Below are 17,671 nucleotides of genomic sequence, written 5' to 3'. Positions count from 1 at the left end.
TCTATCACTCCGGTGGGAGAAAAGGACATTGTCCAGAGGCTGTCATTGGCGCAAAGAGCGAATGGCCAAGAAACGGCTGGAGGAGGGAGAGAAAGACTTCAGAGGTTAAAAATAAACAAGTACAAAATAAGCAAAGGAAAAAAGAAAGCCCTGGAAGGCCGGTCTGGAAGTCCTCAGGGAAGCCGCACCGGAGGGGAGCCATCCTGGTCCTGAACTCTCTTTCCCTCCCTCATCGGCGCCCTCTCGACCTCGTGGGACCTGACGGATTGCAGGAAAAAATCTCTACGGACAAAACCAAGCCTGAAGAGCCCTGATGCTCTCCCCTAGTAACTGTTGCAGAGGCGAGAAAACTTTTATTTTGTAACCAGACTTGCAGCTGGACGCCGAAACGACCCAACCGGCTGGTGGAGGGACGCTGCTGCAGGGTGCAGCATCCCAAAGCGGACGAGGGGCGGGGGACGGCGGGAACCGAGCAGCCCCACCCCACTCCTGCAGCCCGCTGGGCCGCGCAGCACACCCCCGCGCCGGGCGCGCTCTCGCCGGGACTGGGCGATCAGGCGCGTGCCTGCGCTTGCGCAAAAGGCCCACCCGCCCCAGCGCCTCTCCAGGTGCGCTCGCGCTTCCGGCCGGCCTTCCCGAGGCGGAAACGCCGGCGCCCGCGCATGCGCTTTATGGATGTCCTGCTAGGTCCGGGGAGGAGGCCCAAAGCTTCAGGTGATCCCGCCCCTCCCTCGCAGCGCGGGGCCAATCGCAGGGCGGTGGGCGGGATTTTCGAGAAGGCGGTCCGCCCACGCGCTTCGCGAGGCGGGTATCGATTGGTTGGCGGCGCGGGCGCAGGTGCGCGCTTCCTATTGGGTGTGGGCGGAGCGCGAGCCGCCGAGGCTTCTGCGGCGACTGCAGGTGAGCGCGCTCACGCGCCGCCGCTCCGGCCAGGCTCGGGTGCGCGCGCGCGCGGGCGTGCGGGGGAGGCGGCCGAGAGCGAGACTGCGGCGCCTGTCGCCTCTGCTCCGCCCCCTCCTCCTCCTTCTCCGCCGTCGCGGCCGCCGCCGAGGCCCGGAGGGAGGGAGTCGCGTCCCCGCCCGCCGCGCCGCCAGTCGGACCCTTGGTCTCGCCGCGTGAGGAGCCAGCCGAGCGGAGCTCTGCGCGGAGACCCGGGCCGCGGCCGCCCCCTCTGCAGGTGCCTGTGAGGAAGCGCCCGGGCCGCAGCCGCGTCCCCAGCCCGCCGGCCGCGCACTCGCTCCCTGCGCTCCCGAGGGGCGGCCCGGCCGGAGGAGGCCGCCGCGGGGCCCGGCCTCAGCATGAACCGCAGTCACCGGCACGGAGCGGGCAGCGGCTGCCTGGGCACCATGGAGGTGAAGAGCAAGGTGCGCGGGGCCGGGCTGGGCGGAGCCGCCGGCCGATGGGGGCCAGGGGAAGGGGGGCGGCCGGGGCGGCCTGAGGGGGCTGCCCGTTGTCTGCAACCGCGGGGGGGGGGTGCGGCAGTGGGATTTGGAGGCAGGAGGTAGCGGAGCGAAAACTTGGTGAGAAGGGGGCGAAGGTGGGGCTTGGGTTTGCCCCTAGCCCAGGTGGGAAGACCAGTGGAGCACTTAATCTCCTTCCTTAAATCTCATTCCTGTTCGGGGATGGGAGCGCGGGGTGGTAGGAAATCTTTGGAGGGGAAATTCTAGCTCCTGGTCTGTGAGTCCAAAGTATTTGGAACCCGCGGGGCCACAAAATGTTACCCCTTTCTGCGGTTCAAGGGTGCATCGAGTTGGTGAAAGGGAGAGCCCAGTGAAGTCAAGAGCCCTTTTAAAGTTAGCTTTGCTTCCTGCTAGGGATTTTTCCAGCACTAACTTTGGTAGGCGTTTAATCTACAAAATTAACACTATCACCTTTCGTTTGAGTAGCACTTTACAGTTTGAGGCTGGATGCGCTTTTCATTCCATCGTGCTGCCTTTTCACATCAAGTGTTTTCATTCCTGACCGAGCGGTATGCCCAGTCTGCTGAGGATTCCGTCCCTGTCCACTGAATTCCTAAATCGCAAGGCTCCCTGAGCAGGGTAGTCTGTAGGGATTAGTTAGAGCATGCTTTCCAAAAGGGGGTTTCGAGCTGGAACCTGGAGGTGTTCGGCAGCCACATTTTCAAGCAAAACCATTACCGTGAGTTGAAGAGTCAAAAAGAGCTTAATCTAGTCTGCTTCTCTGCGAAAACAGAGGGCTCAGAAAGGTGATGACTTCGCCAAGCTCTGCTTTCATGACAAAACCTGAAAGCCTTTTTACAGAGTAACGTCTACGCTCCATAGAATACAAATGTTTATGAGAACGTTTAAAATAGAGTTGAGAAAACCAAAACGCGCGTACAAGCCTGGGAGAACAGTACAGCACGTATCCACTTAAAAAATAATGAAACGTCATTGAATGTAAGACTACTTAGGGCAAATACACAATCAGGGAGCCTGTGGATAGAATGGTTTTATTATCTAGAGTTGATAAGCAGAGTTGTGTAGGTTGCTGTAACCGAGATCCTGACATCAAGAATATTGGCATGAATTTTTTTTAACATCATTTAACAATGCTGTTTGTGACTTAACTTCTGTATCAGGATAGGCACTAGTTGCAGAAACCGTTGTTTAATAGGAACAGAAATGCAATTACGGCAATTTAAGGAATACACTCTTCCCTGTGTCCTCCATGGAACTGTCATAGCAAATTGGAGGGACATGCTTAAGCTAAGGGTTAAGATGACTCCAGATATACAGACATTTTTCCTGAGCTGCATAGGGGCAGTAGTGGTTCTGTGCCCAGTGGTTGAACTTTCTCAGGCATTCCTGTTATAAATCTAGGTTGCGCCTGTGGGAGTTGAGGTTAAGAAAAGAAAAACACTTACGATATTGCATAATTTTAAAATTCAGTTTGTGGTCCTAATCTTGGTAGCAAGTCTTTAATTTTTTTATCCTAGGAAAAATGAGTCGAGATTCTAGGTGCACTGATAAATACAGTGAAGTGGTAATTTATCTCTTGGACTAGAAACCTGGAGCATTTGGGGACTGGAATTTCAGGCTTTCTGCCCCTTCTCTGCTGTCAGCTGATCTGTGAATCTTTCCCACACGTATGTCTACTACATGTTCCATGTTTGACCTGCCAGGCTGCCCTGTTAGTGAACCTCCTCTCTTAACTAGAGTCAAGGCATTCTGAGAACCCGCACCAAGTGAAGTGTGGCTCCGTCATTGTTCTAGCTGTCGATGAATAGACACAGCATTAGGTCCTGTTTTTAATGTGTCTGTGACACCTTGTGTTTTAAATAGATATTGTTGACACGCTTATTTTTAGTGGATTAAATTAAACACTTGTCCTCCTTATCATTTAAAAAATATTTGGACAGATGTTTGAAACAGTATTTCCCTTTGTCACTGCTTTGGTGATATCAGAGCTTTTTACAAAACTGATCCTCAAGAGGTTGCAGCCAGGACCAGGTGATGTGCACATCCACGTTTGGGATCTCTCTTACTTCTGCGGAGAAAACAGTGTGTCAACTTTATTATCTTTGCGGACCTAGGAAAGTTCTTAATCAATATTGAAGGTGGTATCCTTTAAGAACCTTGGGACAACTCCTGAGCTGTACGTTTTCTGATTGTTATTCGTGGGCAGACAATATCAAAATTAACTTTGCTTTTCTCGGATGTACCAACAGATGCTGAGAGAAGGTGTCCATTCTCCCAGGGGAGAAGGCCAAATTCTTTGTGGCCAGGACAAAGTAGACTGGGCTAAAAAAGAGTTATAAATGGTTCACATGGTGGATAGCTGTTGAGTGGGTCTTGATTTTCTCTCTTAGTATTTTTCTTCATGTAGTCAAACGTCCTCTTGGTCCTGTTTTTCTGCAAGAAGCATAACAGTTTCTCTTGTTTGGTTTTGTTTTCTGCTAACAATTGCAAAAGGGCACAGCTGCCGTGAAGCCATACAGTTTTTCATTGTTTTTATCATAACATTTAAGGAAGAGAAAAAATGTTAAGCAGAAGCTTTTCACCCAAAAGCTTCAGCAAAAGCAAAGACATTGGAGCCCTAAAATGTTCAGTTGTTAGATGTTACTCTTACACATGTACCAGGAGAAGTGATAACCCTGGCATGAATCAGAAAACACTAGCAACTCTGCCTTATGATACCAGAAGAAAGAAAATGGAGGAGAAACTGTGACTTTTGATAACATCGTAAGACTAGCTCTGATATGAAGGGTGTTGCCCAGTTTTTATTTACCTTGAAACATGAAGGTGTGACTAAACTTTTTGAGAGTTTTAGGTATGAGTCACCTTATATTCTTGACAAACGTTGGTGTTTGTGTTTCAAGAATGTGTTTTGGAAACTTTTTAAATTATTTATTAGAGGTAAGAGTCCGCTTTAGGGAGTTTTTAACTTAATTTAAAACTAGTGAGCAGTGTGGGTATTAGTAAGGCAGATGAACTACTTAAATACAATAAGGACAGTGACTTCAGATATCCCATAGGTCCTTGGGAAGATGAATTGACACATTTGTAACCTCTCAAATTATTCTGATGCTGACTTTCTCTGCATGATGCTTAAGGCTGTGTTAGCATTACATTACATTACATTAGAATACATTAATCTTTCTTGTTAATAGTAGATATTTAGAGGAAAAATAAGTTCAGTGGTAGAACATATTTGGCAAACATTTGTTTAAAATTAAAAAAAAAAAAATCAACTGTAGGACTGAACTGAGTCTGTAATATCCGGTCTCCACAGTGATTCCTTAAGAGTGTGATTATAGTTACATAGCATTTCTAGACTTCTGTGGCCAGGACACTTTTTGAGGAAGGCTGATGAACCTTTCCTAGGTTTCCACATTGAGGAAGGTAGTCCCATATTAAGTCATAGATCCTGTTTATCAGGGACTAGATGAAGCCAGTCCTTAGTGTTCAGTAACAGCCACTTTAATCATCTGGCATTTGGAGAGCAGAGATGTGATTCTAGAGTAGGGAAACATACCCGAAAATCAGAATTGTGAAGGTAAATATTGGGTCTGATAGAGGTGTTTCTTTGATCCCTTAAGACCTTGCTGATGTCATTGTCCTCTTTACCCACTAATGGGTGAGCTCCTGCTCCCAGCCCATCTATAGGGCTCAGCACTGTGCCAAGCACATAACCACTTCTTGTGTTACGTGGGTGGTTGTAGGATATACATTTTATATATTAATAAAGCTTCTTTTTTCCAGCATTATCATAGGGAAGATACTCCTTATCTCTAGACCTATTTCTTATATACCTCTATTTGTATGGTAGCTTAATGCCAAGAAACTCAAAGCCCCTTTTTTATGTTTCTGTTAATTCTTACACTTCCTGCGAAGTCATAATCCCTTTTATAAGGGAAGAAATTTAGGTACTTTTTTGCTAATGGCCAAAATAAAGACTTGGGCGCATCTTTGTTACCGCACGGCCCGAGTGGGGAGAGTACTGCCGGTCGAGATCTGGGCTCCAGACCGGTTTGAGCTGAGTCACCGTGGCAGGACAGTCCCCAGTGAGGCCTGCGTACCCCAGGGGTTGAAGTGAGCCTGCATCTCCTGAAGGGAGTGCCCCTCAGAGATGCAGCGGTGAGAAGGCACATTCCTGTGCCTTTCTTATGCTGTTTTATCTCCAGATAGTGAGGGTTCTGACCAAGGACTGTGTCCCTGCCACTATCTTGTTTATTAAGGGAAGTACCATGCCTGTTAATTTTCCTGTGGCGTGCATTTTCAAATCGGGTTCTGTTACTTATTTTGTTTTTAATTAATGTGTTCATTGTATTTATAGTTTGGAGCTGAATTTCGTCGGTTTTCACTGGAAAGATCCAAACCTGGAAAATTTGAGGAGTTTTATGGATTACTGCAACATGTTCATAAGATACCCAATGTTGACGTTTTAGTAGGCTATGCGGACATCCATGGAGACTTACTACCTATAAACAATGACGATAATTATCACAAAGCTGTTTCAACGGCCAACCCACTACTTAGGATTTTTATACAAAAAAAGGGTAAGTACCACTGTGTAGAAGAATTGTTTTAGAAACAGAAGTAGTTTATTTTCCTCATTGATAGGATATGCATTGAATATTCACTTTGGTGAATAGAGTTTTGTTCATTCAGAAAGATGTTTTGGAAAGGCTATGACTTTGAAATCAGAAACATTCTAATTTTTTTTTTTTTTTTTGGTGGCAACGAACTCTCAGATGCTGTGTTTACTACTTAATAGATACCTGAAGGAAAGTTACTTATTTAGGATGTTTTTCACAGAAATAATGTCAGTTAGTTATCTGGAAAATTAGAGAGGAAGCCATTATTTTGGAGGAATTTAAACACTGATATTAGTCTTGCAAAAGAACATTTGAAATAACCATTCTGTGGGACAAGCATTTTCAAATGTACTTTGAGTTTTAAAACTTTTTTTTTTTTAAACTTTACGGCCTCCTCCTTGTCTGTGTGTCTGCCTGTCTGCACGTGGGCCTGATGTGTGGGGTTTATTCCTTTGTCTTTGGTAAATGAAGAGGTTTAGAAAGCCAGTGTAATGAGAGCCTTTCTAGGTTTATAAACCAACCCAGAGACAGTTTGAGAGAACGGGTGGGGCTTACCCTTGAAGCTGAAACTTTATTTCCAATCGGTTGATAAGCCTTGGACCACTCCCAGGGCTTTGGGACTGCACTGGTCTTGTAGCTGTGCTTTTCTAGGTTTGGAGGAACTGAAGTCCACCAACAAACCTCCGAGGGTCCCATTTACGCTGTTCGCAAAATACTTAGAAGCACACACGTTAATTTTCCCAGAGACCCCTGAGATGGTCTGCGTAGATACCTAACAGTGGTGTGGTACAATTAGAGTATTAGCCTAGGAAGATTAATTTGGCTGTTGGGGATGAGATGGGGTGAGCAGCAGTCTTAGAGGAGAGGACGAGTAGCTGGCCGGAAGAGCCAGCCGGGAAGCTGCCCCGGTGGAGGAGGCAGGTGAGGAAAGGGGCGTATCTGGTACTTGAGAGTCACTGCTCCCCACTGCATGGTGGGGACGTGAAGAGGACTCAAACAGAATAAATGGGTTTCTGGGTTTGAGTCTGATGGCCGGGACAGTGCCATAAACAAGCAGAATTTGGAAGAGGGACATTGACTTGGAAAGAAAATGGATTTGGTTTTGGAACAAAAAAGGCTTATTTGGGGGGGTGCCTGGGTGGCTCAGTTGGTCAAGTGCTGACTTCGTCTCAGGTCATGATCTCGCGGTCCGTGAGTTCGAGCCCCACGTCGGGCTCTGTGCCGACAACTCGGAGCCTGGAGCCTGTTTCAGGTTCTGTGTCTCCTTCTCTCTCTGCCCCTCCCCATTCATGCTCTGTCTGTCTGTCTGTCTGTCTCTCTCTCACTCAAAAATAGACTAAACATTAAAAAGGGGGGGGGCTTATTTGGCTGATGAGTTTTAACTGTGTCCTGTAGGAAATTGGAAGTAGTAGACTGGAACTTATGATCGAAATCTAGAGGCTAGTCAGAGAAGATTGAAAGTCTGGAAAAGTGATCGTTGAAATTCTTGAGAGTGGACATCAGGTCTCGCGGGGATGAAGACAGGAGTGGGCCCTTGGCTGGTTGTGTTAGACTGTTGGAGAGGAAGGAACGGCAGTAGAGGAGAGAAGACAAAGCATTCAAGTGGAACTTGTGTTAAGCAGAAGAAGCCGAATCATTGAGTGGTAGGCCTTCCTTGTTAGCCATCGTGATTTTCATTGAAAACTTCACTGCTGTTCGGAATGTGTATTTAAGTGAGGAGTGACTATGTTTAAACTCCTGCCATCCGACAAAATTTTGTTGGACTATCCTTCTTGTTGGATTTTAGGAGTTGGATTATACCACTACGTGTGCTTCTTACTGGAATAGTGACACTTAACGATTGTGGGATTAATCCTGATGTCTGGTAAGGGTGGTTATGTTCTGCTATTTGCTTTTTAAATATGTTTCTATGTGAACAAAAGTTTCCTTTGCCCTAGAAGTAAACGTCCAATATAGTGAACAGCTCTTAGAATTTGATTTAGAAACAGGTAGTGCATTGAACAGAACATTTTTGCTTTTAAAAATACAAGTGTAATTTGGGGCGCCTGGGTGGCTCAGTCGGTTGAGCGTCCGACTTCGACTCAGGTCATGATCGCACAGCTGGTAATTTCGAGCCCCGCGTCGGGCTCTGTGCTGATAGCTTGGAACCTGGAGCCTGCTTCGCTCGCTCTCTCTCTCTCTCTCTCTCTCTCTCTCTCTCTCCCTCTCTCCCTCCCTCCCTCTCTCCCTCCCTCCCTCCCTCCCTCCCTAACCCACTCGCATCCTGTCTCTGTCTGTCTCAAAAATAAATAAACATTAAAATTAAAATAAATAAAAATGCAAGTGTAATGCAAATAGGACTTAAGGAAAGCAGAAAAGTAAGCTGGTCGAGTCATTCCTGCTTCATAACCCCCCTTCTCCCTTCCCACTCTACCCAGAATAACATCCTTCCTGCCTTGGACTTTACAACGTCTTCTTTCTCCGTTCCCCTGCTCCCTCATCACAGCCCACCAGGCTGGCTTGCTTTCTGGCTCAGACTTGGAAAGCTCGTTGCTCTGTGTTTCTGCTGTTCTTTCCCCCTTTTCCTTGCTCCTCCCATGGCTCCCTCCTCATCATTCAGATCGTAACACACATAACTTTCTTCTAAGGGTCTCTTTGGACCACCCTAGCCAAAGCCCCCTGACCCTCCCACCTTAATCAGACCTGAAGTCACCTTATGTAAGGGCAAGGTAGTTATCTTTACTGTCTGTCTTACAGACTTACTCAGTGCCCGGTGATTCACGGTGATACTTTTTTTTCTTTTAAAGATCAACAGATGCTTAAGTAGAAAGCTGATTTTATGTAAATGATAATCGGCATTAAAGTCAGGAAACTAATATAAAGCATGACATTACGTATAGTAACATTTCACTGCTTAATGACAACACATTTTCTGTTTTCTTGGCTTGTTGATCCCAGTTTAGGAATCGTTAGGGCAGCGATTACATTTGATATGGTACCAAGTGATTTTAAAAAACAAACTTCAGAACCATTTAAAATTTTAAAACTGTGTCTTTTACAGTACATCTTTAATTGAAAATCTGATGCTTCTACTAAGAGTTTCTTTGAATTGAAAGGTCACAGTTGAATGCATAAACTGTTGTTACATATCTTGAAAGGTTTTATGTTTTGTAATAATTTGTCGTTAGAAGAAAGACCCCGTCTCTAGGGCTATTATCATCGGAAGCAGAACCAAAAGAAGATAAAGTCTCTGGTGTCTTACAAGTTGTATTCACAGAGAAGATTGCCAGATCTTTTGTCAACCCCCTTCCCCTATTGGAGTTTAAAAGCTTCCCAGCTCGCATGACAGGCAGCCGAGTCTGGGATCTGTTGAGGTGCTCAGACTCCTCCCCAGATCTGATCAGAATATCCACACCACAACTTCGTGGTCTATTACCATCAGTTTTTGTATGATCTCAGACAAATGCATTTTTATCTTGGATTTATTCAGAAGAGTCTGCTGGAAACACTAGAAGGGCCTCCCTTTACACACTCTCTCACTTAAGCCATGGTCTTGTGGCCCAGACACCTGGTCAGGCACCCCATTCATCTCTTAAAACTGTGCACTCGACATTATTCTGCAGATGTACTTTAAGACTCCATTTCAGTGAGTCAGGGTTTGACTTAAAAATGCTCTAAAGGGTATGCATTTTAATTGTAAATTGTAAAAAATGGTTTAAAGGTGTGGCCCAAGAAATAAGGTCAAATAAAATAAAAAGAAATTGTGACACGAGTTGCTCATGACAGAAACCTGGGTGTCACCTTTGACACATGCCTCTCTTTTGCTCAGGCACCGAGCCTATTAGTATTAAAACTGTTCTAATTATTTTTCACGTTCGTTTCCCCATCAGCACTACCTCTGCTCCAGGCCAGGGGCCATCCAAAATCACTTCGGCGGCTCCCCGGTTTCTCCCTCAGGGCCATTCTCCGGTTTACAGCCTGGGTGAGCTTAGTAGAAAAACCCAAACCTTTGGTTTTCTTCCCATTGCCCTTAGGCTGAAGTCCATAATCCTTAACAACACCCCCCCCCCCCCACAAGGCCCTGTTTGTCTGCAGGGCCCCTGCTGCCTCTAACTGGGCTCTTGGCTCCTTCCCCTCCCCTCCCCCCCTCTCTCTATTGGACTTCTTCGTCTGCCCCATCCAGCCCTTCTCTATATTCGTTGGATCCTGTGCCTGGAACATTCTTCCCTCCCTTCTACCTGATTAGCTACTGGCTTCTTTTCCAGTCTCAGCACAAACCTCTCTTCCGTGGAGAAGCCTTGTGTCTCCCTGCAAACCAGGCCAGGCTCCTACAGTGCACTGTGGACAAACCACAGTTCTTGGCCTCTTCTAATAACATAATTGTTTGAAATTCGGGTTGCCGGCCCCTCTTGTGGAGTCCCCTCTTGTGGAGTGCAAGCACCATGAGAACAAGCCCCCACCTTCTCTTGGTCACGGGATCGGCCTGGCTACATCCTAGTGCAGCTTCCGCGTTTGGTGATTGGTTTGCTTATATTAGGAAGTGAAGGGATTTGCATACTTTGAATGTTGCTTTAGGTGATATTTAATCCTTTTAAAGCTGCCAGATCTAATTCATTTAACCATTTTGGATTAGAACAAAGGTTGGCAAACAAGGCTTGCTGGCTGTTTTTGTAAATAAAGTTTTCTTGGAACACGGCCACACTCATTCCTTTACGTAGTGATCGTGGCTTTTGCAGCAGCGACTATATGACCTGCAACACCTAAAATACTTACTCCAGAGCTCTTTTAGGGAAAAGTTTGTCAACCCTGGAGTAGGATAATTTCAGAAATTATTTCCTTCTTCCTGTCTTCTCATCGAACTTCAGATGGGTCATCGTGAACTTTCTTGATTACTGTGAACTGTTACTGTGTTTACTCTACAGGGATGCTGATGGGGTTTATAGGAGGGTTTGGGTTTTTTATCCCCCAGATTTGCTTTAACACCGTAGGCTTTTATTTCATGTATCTGTGCCTGCGCTAGGTCACTAGTGGACCCTTACCCCTTGTTCTGAATCTGTGACTCACGACTCAATGTCCGTTAAGGAATGAGACAGCCAGGCCTTTCGGAATTAACTGTTGGAAGAGTAAGAGGTCCCAGGGAGTGGCTGCAAGGCTTCTCTCTAAGTAAAGCACAGGAACTTTCTGTAAGGAAGGGAGACCCGCAGTTTGGCTCCTGGCAGGCATTCCAAGTGGATCCGTGATGATCACAGTTAACTGAGGCTGTGGCTGAGAGACGGGCTTGGGATAAGGGAGGTGTTGAGCCTATATCATGTACTGTTGCATAAGCCCGGGTTTTTACGGTGTGGGGGCGGGGAGGTTGCTGTGAACCAAGTTTGCAAACTTTCCATCTCATTCTGAGTTCAGTGCTTTGATACACAGACTCAGGTAGAAAATGAACTCCCGGTTCCCAGTGGACAGTCACCTTTACACTTTAAACTAACACTCTGCACCCTGGCTTCCTGCCAAAATATTTCTTTTCCCAGTGGCTAGAAACTGATTAGCTAGATGGGAGAACAAAGGTGCCTTTGTACTGGGGCATATTGCTTTTGAGAATTTAGCAGAGAGCATTCAAACAGTCTGGATGCAATGCCAAATTATGCAGATTTAGGATTGTTTTTTCTTTTTTGGGGGGAGGGTGGGGGTCAGGTTTCCCATGTAGGCAACTTAATTTTGTTCCAGTGTGTACAGTGTGGAATTTTCCTTATAAATATTATGTAGGTTTTTTTTAATTGATTGTTTTAAAATGAAAAGATACTTTTGGGAAAATACATTCAGTAGAAGACTATTGTTGATAGTCTTTGCCAAGTGTTGCCAAAAAGATTCTTGTGTCACTGGGTTAATTTCCAAAGCCAAATTATAAATAAATTTGTCTCTGTAGGAACATAGTATGCATATTTTATAAATGAAGACAGAATTTCCCCAGGGGGAAAAATGCCAAAAATTAAGGTACCCCTGGTCTTGTACATTTATCTGCAACTAGCCTTTTTTTTTTTTTTTTAATGTTTGTTTATTTATTTATTTTTTTTTTAAATTTTTTTTTTTCAACGTTTATTTATTTTTGGGACAGAGAGAGACAGAGCATGAACGGGGGAGGGGCAGAGAGAGAAGGAGACACAGAATCGGAAACAGGCTCCAGGCTCTGAGCCATCAGCCCAGAGCCCGACGCGGGGCTCGAACTCCCGGACCGCGAGATCGTGACCTGGCTGAAGTCGGACGCTTAACCGACTGCGCCACCCAGGCGCCCCAATGTTTGTTTATTTTTGAGAGAGAGACAGACAGGATCTGAAGCGCGTTCTGCACTGACATCAGAGAGCCCGGGGTGGGGCTCGACCTCATGAACTGCGAGATCATGACCTGTGCCTAACTAAGGTGGACGCTTAACCAACTCGCCACCCAGGCGCCCCTCTGCAGCTAGCTTTTAAAGAATGTTCAAGCAACATGAGAAAAAAATACCCAAGTTCTCCATATTCAGACCCACACCTGACACTTAATACTCATTATGTGAATGCATAAGGTATTGGCCAGATAAGAAAATCCAGGTCCAGTCTTTCTCTGTATTTTGTACTCTTAATGGTTATTTTGTACCCTTGATTTCCTGGTTTATAGAGTAAAGATGGAAATATTTATCAATAGAAGGTGAGAGTGCAGGGAAAGAATGGAAGCTAAGCCCTGTCCCACACAGTACAGTGATACTATTCTCTGTAGCAGGAGCTGAGGCTAAGATTTTTTAATTTCTTCTCATTGGTTATTTTTGAAACATGATTTCAAGTTTCGTACCTGTGGTCAATCTCATTTCTTTTTCTACCTCATTCTCTGATGAGATGTTTTGTTTGTAGATGCCTTCCTTCAACAGTGTGATTTAAGAATCCCTATCTGGTTTTAGGCGCCCCGTTTTCCCTTAGTTTACATCAGAATTCTAGATTGCTGGCTGGAAGAATGAATTCAAGCTCGCGGATGTTATTTGGCTCAAGCTGGTTTTTGTTGTTATTTAATTGGGTATCAGCATTTAAAAATGAGAAATTTTTTACCTAAAAAAACAAGGCTCCGTGGCAAATTGGATTTGGCCACACAGATTTCTTTAGTGGAAGAAAGATGCCTGCAGCAAGGGGGCCGTGCCGCACATTAAATGAGGCAGCAGCTCGGGGCTGCCAGGGTCCTCCCTCCCGCCGGTTGTGTCCCCACCACCCAGACAGGTTCCTTTGCCCCCCGTTGTTTCACACACGGTGAAGAAAAAAGTTAACAATCTTACACTTCAGCGTCTTTCAAAGTGGGAAAATGGGAGATGAAGAATTCCCCCCTGGAAAGCTGGAAGAGAACATTTGCAGAAGACCAAAATCCCTACGTTCTAGATCTATATTCCTCTTATTACATTATCATTTAATGCATATTATCTGCCCAGTCAGCCTCTCATACAGGTTCATTCTCTTGATTTACTTTGGGATTCAAAAGTGTCACATTTTATATCGAGGAGAATCAGAAATATGCAAACTGGAGGTTCTTAAATGAAGGGAAAATACATTTTATGTAACGCATTTGAAATGATGTTTAAAAAAAATTTTTTTTTACCGTTTATTTTTTTTTTGAGACAGAGAGAGACAGAGCATGAACGGGAGAGGGTCAGAGAGAGGGAGACACAGAATCTGAAACAGGTTCCAGGCTCTGAGCTGTCAGCACAGAGCCCGACGCGGGGCTCAAACTCGCAGACCCCGAGATCATGACCTGAGCTGAAGTCGGCCGCTTAACCGACTGAGCCACCCAGGCGCCCCTGAAATGATGTTTAAGAATGGTTTGTAAGACTTACCAGAATTGTGTTTGCCCTCTTAATGCTTAATAGCCTTTGAGCTTGCTCAGATTTAACTTCAGCATTTGCTTCTTTTATGATGTGTACTTGAGAGGGCCACCTAGTGGTTTCCTTCTGGTACAGCAGTCTTACCACTGCACTACATTTTGATCTGATTAGAAGCTAATATTTAAATTGTTTGTGTACCAAATGCATGTGAGTTCTCCCTTCTGTATAGATTCAACTGTAGATAAATGGGTGTTTTTACAGTATCTCTGTAATTATCGTATTTTGTTTTTAAACAGAAGAAGCAGACTACAGTGCCTTTGGTACAGACACACTAATAAAGAAGAAGAATGTTTTAACCAACGTATTGCGTCCTGACAACCATAGAAAAAAGCCACATATAGTCATTAGCATGCCCCAAGACTTCAGACCCGTGTCTTCTATTATAGACGTGGATATTCTCCCAGAAACACATCGTAGGGTTCGTCTTTACAAGTACGGCACTGAGAAACCCTTAGGATTCTACATCCGGGATGGCTCCAGTGTCAGGGTAACACCTCATGGCTTAGAGAAGGTCCCAGGGATCTTTATATCCAGACTTGTCCCCGGAGGCCTGGCTCAAAGCACAGGACTGTTAGCTGTGAATGATGAAGTCTTAGAAGTCAACGGCATAGAAGTTTCAGGGAAGAGTCTTGATCAAGTAACAGACATGATGATCGCCAACAGCCGCAACCTCATCATCACGGTGAGACCAGCAAACCAGAGGAACAATGTTGTCCGGAACAGTCGGACTTCTGGCAGCTCTGGCCAGTCCACTGATAACAGCCTTCTGGGCTATCCCCAGCAGGCAGAACCAAGCTTTGAGCCAGAGGATGAAGACAGTGATGAGGACGACATTATTATTGAAGGCAACGGAGTGCCGCAGCAGATTCCGAAAGCTGTTCCCACTACCGAGAGCCTGGAATCACTGACGCAAATAGAACTCAATTTTGAATCTGGACAGAATGGTTTTATTCCTTCTAATGAAGTGAGCTTAGCCCCCGTCGCAAGTGGCACAGGTACAGAAACACGTGCTCCAGATCAAAAACTCTTAGAAGAAGACGGAACGATCATAACGCTATGAAACCTTTGTCTGAATGTCACCATAGGGACTTGTAAATTCGGCTAGTTTAAAGCATACATACCTCTGAACCAGTGACCTGGAGTAGGCATGAGAAAAATAATATTGCAAGCTTAAAATGTTATTAAAATAGTAGTTTGATAATTGTTAATACAAACTTTGGTTTGTCAGAGGTGAGTTTAAGTCTAAAAGGGGCCTTTGCTAATGAAATTATGTGCTTTTGCTATTTTGTCTACAGAGAACTGGATGTTAGGGCACGTTCTCAGAACTACGAGAGGGCCAGATCATTTCCGTTCATAGTGGTTGTGTATTTAACCTGCTGTGCAGAGCCCAGTTAGCTTTTTCTTTTAACTATATATTTTTTTAATTCTAATGTGAAGAAGTCCGATTCTGTCCTTTGGTACCTTGGGGACCTCAGCTCCTATGTTTCTTGTATTTTATCTTGATTTTTTAATGTTATTCTTCCGTTGCTAATTGTTACAAGTAATTTTTTCAAATGCCTTCTTTCCCCCCTAATTTCTAAGAGATCGAACCAATTGACTGTTTTTAGGAATTGCTTCCTAGGTCATAAAGCATTGAAGCCATGGTCTTGAATTAAGAAACTGTAACAGTTGTCCAGGTTAAAAGTTTGTTCATCCTATAGCTTTCCTATTTACAAACTCATTCCATGTGTGTATGACTTAACGTTGTAAAAGGCAGTTCCATCAACTGGTGATACTTGAGACCCCCTTAATCTCTTCTGTCTCATTCCCATCTCATTGAAATCATTCCTTTTGTCGTTAGTGTTTTGTTGGCGTGCTTTTATACTCTTTTCACGTATTTGAGTAGTATGAATCATTTTGGATTAAAAAATGCACCCAAATTAAGAGATTTTTACACACAGGACAAACTTGTGCACTTTTTGTATGAGATACGTGGGTTTTCCTTACTGGGATTTCTAGGGACACTGCCTACACTTTATGAGAAATAATATAGTATTCACCTTGGACAGGTAGCATTTATTGCTATTAATTTTATGAGGCTATTTATTATTTTCCGATGCACCCACTTAGGACAAGTTGAAGGTAAGGCTGCTAGCTCCCAACCCTCACCTGATTCCACTGGACAACGTGCACAAGCACCGCTTGTATATAGAAACTAAGAAGAGTGTGGGGCGCGCACCCGTTCCCTGTGGCTTATGGATTTTCCTCTCTGAGTTATTTATTATTAATTTTATGGTAGGGCCAGGACAGATGGATACCTTTATAACAATTGTGTGCTATTGAAGCAATGAAGAATTAAATGGCTCCGTTTTGAAGGATATTTTCTCTCTGGTAAAAACATATGAAGAAGTCTGGATTAGATGAAGGTGGCTGGACTCAGAACACTTCATGTATTTTGCTCGCGGCACCACTAAACTGACAACCGCACAACATTATGTGACACTGTACTTTTTCGTTGAAGTCACCCAAGTTCTTCCACTTCTGTACCACTATTTTTTAACGGCATTCCAGCTTTAACATTCTGTGAGTTGATATAAATTTGACTCTTGAATGGGAAAATGTTAACACATAGGTTAAACTTCATGCATTTTTTAAGCGGTGCAGGGGTTTAACATTTTAAGTAAAAATCCTTTCACACACTACCTCTCTCTCCTTTTTTTTTTTTTTTTTTTTTAACAAAGTTTTAACATCAGAACTTCTCTCCTGGGAAAAATACTTCAGGGCTTGACTTTTTGTACACATTTTAACTATAAAGTACAGATTTGTCTTGTATGTATTCACGAAAATGGAAATCAAAGCTGCTAGTGCTTTTTATTTTAATTATCCTGCTAAGGGTATATATGAGTGGTGTTTTAAGCTAGATTTCTCATTTAAATTATTGGTGACATAATTGATTACTAGATGTATTGTAAAGCCAGTATAGACCTTGGTTATACAATAAAATGTCAAATCATTGGCAGTCTCAATTATTTCAGGTGTACCTTATTAACAAAAATATCGGTGGACTCCACATAAAATTTTGTAGTACTAAATGTCAAGCCTAACTGTGAATTTTGTTCTGTATCTTGAGTAAATTTATGATGTTCTCATGAGCTATCAACAAAAATATATGTACTTTTGTGAACTATGAATTTTCTAATTAAATTTTACATGCAACATGATTTTTACATGAATGATACTTTGTTTAAACTATCAAATGTCAGTATTTTACTACAATTTTATTATAAAATGTACATTATCACTAAATGAACTTTGATTTTAAAAATCAAATTAGTTTTAGTTGTATATTATTTTTTACAAATAAAGATAGACTTGTATAAAGGATACTTTCTTGTTTGCAAATATATGAATAGTCCCCCAACAAATATTTACCAAGCACTCACTATATAAAATGAATAGGAAGAAAAATGCTAAGCTTAATAACAGTATTCTGGCTTCCTGAACTTCTAATGTTTAAAAGATAAACACCAAATTGTATACACATTGACTGCAACCATGTCAGCATATGATTATGTATAGGAAGATAGCATTTAAAATGTAGCTATTCGGATTGTGTGAGAGATTGTCTGTGATACTCATTCAGAGTCATCATTTGGATTGTTAGAGATTATTTGAAACAAGACAAAAGTAGTTTGTAATGGGACAGTTTATCTTCTGAGATTCAAATTCACTTAGTTACGCTTTTTATTACCACCCTGTATGGCACTGCCTGTACAGATTGGATT

At 43.8% G+C, this 17,671-nt stretch overlaps 1 protein-coding gene across 1 annotated transcript; it reads left to right on the top strand.

Moving 5' to 3' along the window:
• The first annotated feature begins 1,063 nt into the window (after positions 1-1,063).
• PARD6B (par-6 family cell polarity regulator beta) lies at positions 1,064-17,107 on the top strand. Its single transcript, XM_023251110.2, has 3 exons — positions 1,064-1,364; positions 5,779-6,001; positions 14,144-17,107. The coding sequence occupies exons 1-3, from the start codon at positions 1,299-1,301 to the stop codon at positions 14,965-14,967; spliced, it is 1,113 nt and encodes a 370-aa protein (XP_023106878.1). The 5' UTR covers positions 1,064-1,298; the 3' UTR covers positions 14,968-17,107.
• Positions 17,108-17,671: the final 564 nt, after the last annotated feature.

The sequence above is a fragment of the Felis catus genome, chromosome A3 (assembly GCF_018350175.1).
Source record: "Felis catus isolate Fca126 chromosome A3, F.catus_Fca126_mat1.0, whole genome shotgun sequence".
NCBI classification, from domain to species: Eukaryota; Metazoa; Chordata; class Mammalia; order Carnivora; family Felidae; genus Felis; species Felis catus.
The sequence above is the reverse complement of the archived record's forward strand: the minus strand, read 5'-3'. Positions and strand labels throughout refer to the sequence as shown.

Excerpts from the sequence above, each read along its gene's own strand:
- PARD6B (XM_023251110.2), top strand. The coding sequence starts at position 1,299 with ATGAACCGCAGTCACCGGCACGGAGCGGGCAGCGGCTGCCTGGGCACC. Across the intron at positions 1,365-5,778 it reads CCATGGAGGTGAAGAGCAAG|TTTGGAGCTGAATTTCGTCG; the intron begins GTGCGCGGGGCC and ends TTGTATTTATAG. Across the intron at positions 6,002-14,143 it reads GATTTTTATACAAAAAAAGG|AAGAAGCAGACTACAGTGCC; the intron begins GTAAGTACCACT and ends GTTTTTAAACAG.